The sequence below is a fragment of the Cariama cristata genome, unplaced genomic scaffold, assembly GCF_000690535.1.
Source record: "Cariama cristata isolate BGI_N322 unplaced genomic scaffold, ASM69053v1 scaffold1072, whole genome shotgun sequence".
Lineage (NCBI taxonomy): Eukaryota > Metazoa > Chordata > Aves > Cariamiformes > Cariamidae > Cariama > Cariama cristata.
This window is the reverse complement of record NW_009604192.1, coordinates 6,280-10,078: the sequence shown is the minus strand read 5'-3', so window position 1 is coordinate 10,078 and position 3,799 is coordinate 6,280. Positions and strand designations below refer to the sequence as shown.

The window sequence follows — 3,799 nt, the reverse complement described above, 5'->3', positions numbered from 1 at the left end:
ATCCCCTGCTATAAGCGGAGACTCAACCTGTGCTTAGACTAGAGACCTCCAGAGTCCTTTTCCACCTATATCTTTCAGCCATTCTGTGCTTTTAATAAGCCAGTAATTTTATTTGACTTGTCATTTTCTCCAGATTTCTACTGTTTTTTGCGAAGCTTATTGCAATTTACGCTCTCATTTAAATGTCCTTCACGGTGAGTCAGATGGGATCCAAGATCCCCTAATAGTTCAGCTGGGTAAAAGGGCAGAACCGGGCCTCTTACGAAATTCCCTGTGCTTTGTCCTATAAAGAATAGACTTTTACTGCAGAGATAAATGATGAAAGGGCCATTTCCTTTCCTCCAAGATGACTTTTGTCAGCGACCTCGTATGGTGCATTAGGGCCTTCAAATTGTGGGTGAGTTTCCTGTCTCTGGCCACATCAGTCCAGCAGCTGAAGGTGTTTATACGGTATAGGGGCAACCTTACCTAAACCTGCATCATTTCAGCTCAGTGGCTGTCAATGTGGGGTCTGTGAATTACTTTGAAGGTGTCCACAAAAGCCAAGGGCAAGCAATTATTGGCATTAAGCTGAAATTTGCCATTTCACACTTCCTCAAAGTGACACCCATGGATCCACACATAGGAAGAGGTTGAGACGCGCCAATCTTGCTCACACAAGTAACTGACAATGCGGCTGCCTGCCCTACAGCCCACCACAGCCCCAAAGGACACACACCGATACCTGTGCCATTAGTGTCAGTCCCCAACCAGCTGGGGCAATACATTTATGAAGGTTGGCACCCCAGATATCCCCTCTCTCATGCCCTTAGTGAGCATGCCTTAGAGAGCATTGCCTCGTGGGTCTCCAGGCACCTTGCATTCCAGGAGAGACCTACCAGCAACCCCCAGTACATGGCAACTCTCCAAATGTTCCCAAGGTCAACTCTAAATTGCTCTTTGTCATCCCAGCTGCAGAGAGTCACGTCTGCTGCTTGTTGCCTGTGGCATGAGTGTCTGAAAGAAATTCCCTACCTCAACTCGGCAAAACTCAAGTTCCTTGTGCCCAGCTATATCTGCACACCATGCTTTAGATGCTTCAGCAGCATCCCAATGTATGGAATGCTTGCTAAATAACATGATGGGAAGAGGCCTTCGCCTCAGGTTTTCTGAAGAACGTCACCATAGAGTGATGTTCTTTAGGAAAACCTTGTTGAAGGAGACTGGGGAGGTAGAGGGGGACAGCAAGGAGGCTTCCAAGAGATCAAAACATTTGGAAAGCTAAAGGAACCATTTCCAACTTTAACTGGCAAGAGAAGTGGCAGGGGGAGGAACTGAGAGAAAAAAATTGGGGATGAAGAAATGAAGAAAGAGACAAGCTGAGGGGAAGAAACAGAGGAGTGTTAGGCAGAAAGGAAATGGAAAGATGTGAGTATCTTCCATCTAGGGGAGAGGTAATGTTTTCTTCACGGAAATGGGTTGCTGAGGGGGCCCAGGTGCTGTGTGAGCCTCTTCTGCCCAAGCCTCATCCACCCTTGGGACCCTTGAGAGGGCCAAGGCCTTGGGAAAAAAAGAACCTGCCGCCACCTGAGTCCTGGCTCAGGGGAGACCGAGCCCCAGCAGGCAATCCTGCAGCCACTGAACTCCAGACGTTCACTTCAAAGCACACAACATGGCAAGGGACACACAGAGGGGTTAGGGCCCACGGGGACAGGGGTATGCCTTTCCGCCTTGCCTAGCCCTGATGTCAGGCATGCACTGGTGAGAGAGTCGCGGAGATCCAAGTGTGTGTGTGTGTGTCTGCGTGTGTGCTAGGAGAGGGGCCGGGGAGGCCAAGATTTCACACCACCACCAGCTGTCTTCCCTCCCACCATCCTGCTCTCTCATCACTCTGTCCTGCGTGGGCAGGGGGGGTCCCCAACCTTCCCCCAGCAGGAGGCTAAGGAGGCCCAGCTTGTCCATTTGCCCAGGCACGTCCTGGTGGAGTTAGTTAATAATGGTGGTGGTGGGCCGTGGCACAAGGAGGTTGTTTTTTCCTGGGGTAGCAGAGGTGGCGGGAGTCTGTGCTCGCCAGCTGTGACAGGAGGGTGGGGGGAGCCAGCTCTGCTTCTCCCGTGAGCATCACAGGTTCACCAGTGGGATTCTGGGGGGAAAAGGGGCAACGGGAGCTTATGCTGCCCCACCGCCCCCGCTAACCTTTGCCCTGCCTCAGCCTGCCTGTCCCCCTGTCCCCTGCCGCCCCCTCCTGCCCTGGCTCGCTGGCCACTCACCGGTTGAGCTGGAAGGCTGTGCTCTTCCCATGGCCCCCCAGTTTCTCCACACCCTCCTGGCCCTGCCTGGACTCCTCTGCCTCAGGCGTGGGGGCCAGGGAGTCGCTGTAGGGCCCCAGGATGCTGACGGTGGTGGGGGAGAGGTCTGTGAGGGGCTGCTGGCTTTCCTGCTGCCTCCCACCGCTCTGCTGCCCCGAGTGACGCCGGCGTTTCTGATTACGGTCCCAGCTTTGGAGAGAGACAAGGGGTGAGGTAAAGAGTGTCCCCTCAGACAAGCCCCAGCCCTCGATGACAGGGAGGTTTGTGGCACCCTGCTATGCTCAGCGTTAGAGCCCACCTCGGCTGTGTGCCAAACCTCGCAAGGGCTTGCAGCACCAGGTCTATACCCTTGGGACAAATGGGTCCCAAGCCCGCAGTCCTCCTGCCCACCCACCTGGAGACACCGGCGTGGTGACAGCCTCCATTGGCCCAAACCCCACTCACCAGAACTTGAATATGATCCCGGTGGCAACCAGGACAATGATGATGGAGATGGTGATGGTAACGTATAACTGGGGGTCCACACCTGTGAGACAGAGGGGGAGAGGAGGGTGTGATGGCCACCCTCACCGGTCCCTGGAGAGCAGCAGTGCAAGGGGAGGTTCCTCCTGGGGCCCTCGTGAATTTTGCAGAAGGAGCTGCTCCTGCAGGGACAGGGGGTGAAAGAAGCAAAGGGCAGATTTACCTTCCCCCCGGGGCCCAAACAAGAAGGGCCGCAGGGTGGCTGGGGTCTCGCGCAGGTTGAGCCCTGCGTTGTGCAGGAGCGAGTGGGAGTTGGGCTGCGCCGTTGCCATCCCGTGTGGTGAGACAAAGGTGTATCCCAGCGGTGGGAAACCTGGGTTGGCCGAGTTGGTGTCCCCTCCGTCCTCATCCGACACCGTGGGGCCCCACACGATGGCCCAGGGGTACTGGGAGGAGGGCATGCCGTCCTCAAATCCAGAGGGGGTGGCAGGACGGGCCCCCGCCGCCTGGCGCCTCATCCGCACGACGTGCCGCAGCTCTCCCCCCCGGGGGGGCAGGGTCCGCTGGCGCGGCATGGCGAAGCGAGAATCCCTCTCCGGCAGCGAGGTCCTGTCCCAGATGCAAATGGGCCGTGGGGCTGACGGGCTCCGACGGGTGCAAAGAGGCCGAGCGGCCACCGGACCCCGAGAGCGAAGAGACCAGACAGCAGGAGGAGGGACGGCCGAGACCAGGAGGAGGAGATGCAAAATGGATGCAGGAGAGGAGTGGAGGCATCCTGCTGTGGGGCAGGGGAGGAGGAAGAAGAGAGCCTTATCTGAAACGTCCCTTCTGTCAAAGGGCCAAGCCCGGAGCAGCCGGGAGCAGCCCACCACCCACACTCCCGTCGTCTTCCCGCGTCGCCGGCAAATGTGGGAAGCTGTGAACCTACCAGGCACTGGGCTCCATCTCAGATGCGACAGCGTCTTTGTTCAGTGAGGATTCTGTCTCATCTTCTTCACTGGGAACCAAAAGGGAGAGGTATCAGTGTCCCCACACCCAGCAGCCACTCT

General features: G+C 56.7%; 1 protein-coding gene across 1 annotated transcript; it reads right to left on the bottom strand.

Moving 5' to 3' along the window:
- Positions 1 to 2,100: 2,100 nt before the first annotated feature.
- Positions 2,101 to 3,695, bottom strand: PIANP (PILR alpha associated neural protein). The gene is given in 6 exon segments (XM_009695466.1): positions 2,101 to 2,122; positions 2,250 to 2,477; positions 2,733 to 2,814; positions 2,974 to 3,497; positions 3,499 to 3,528; positions 3,679 to 3,695. Coding segments are annotated over 6 exon segments (903 nt in total).
- Between the last annotated feature and the right edge of the window lie 104 nt (positions 3,696 to 3,799).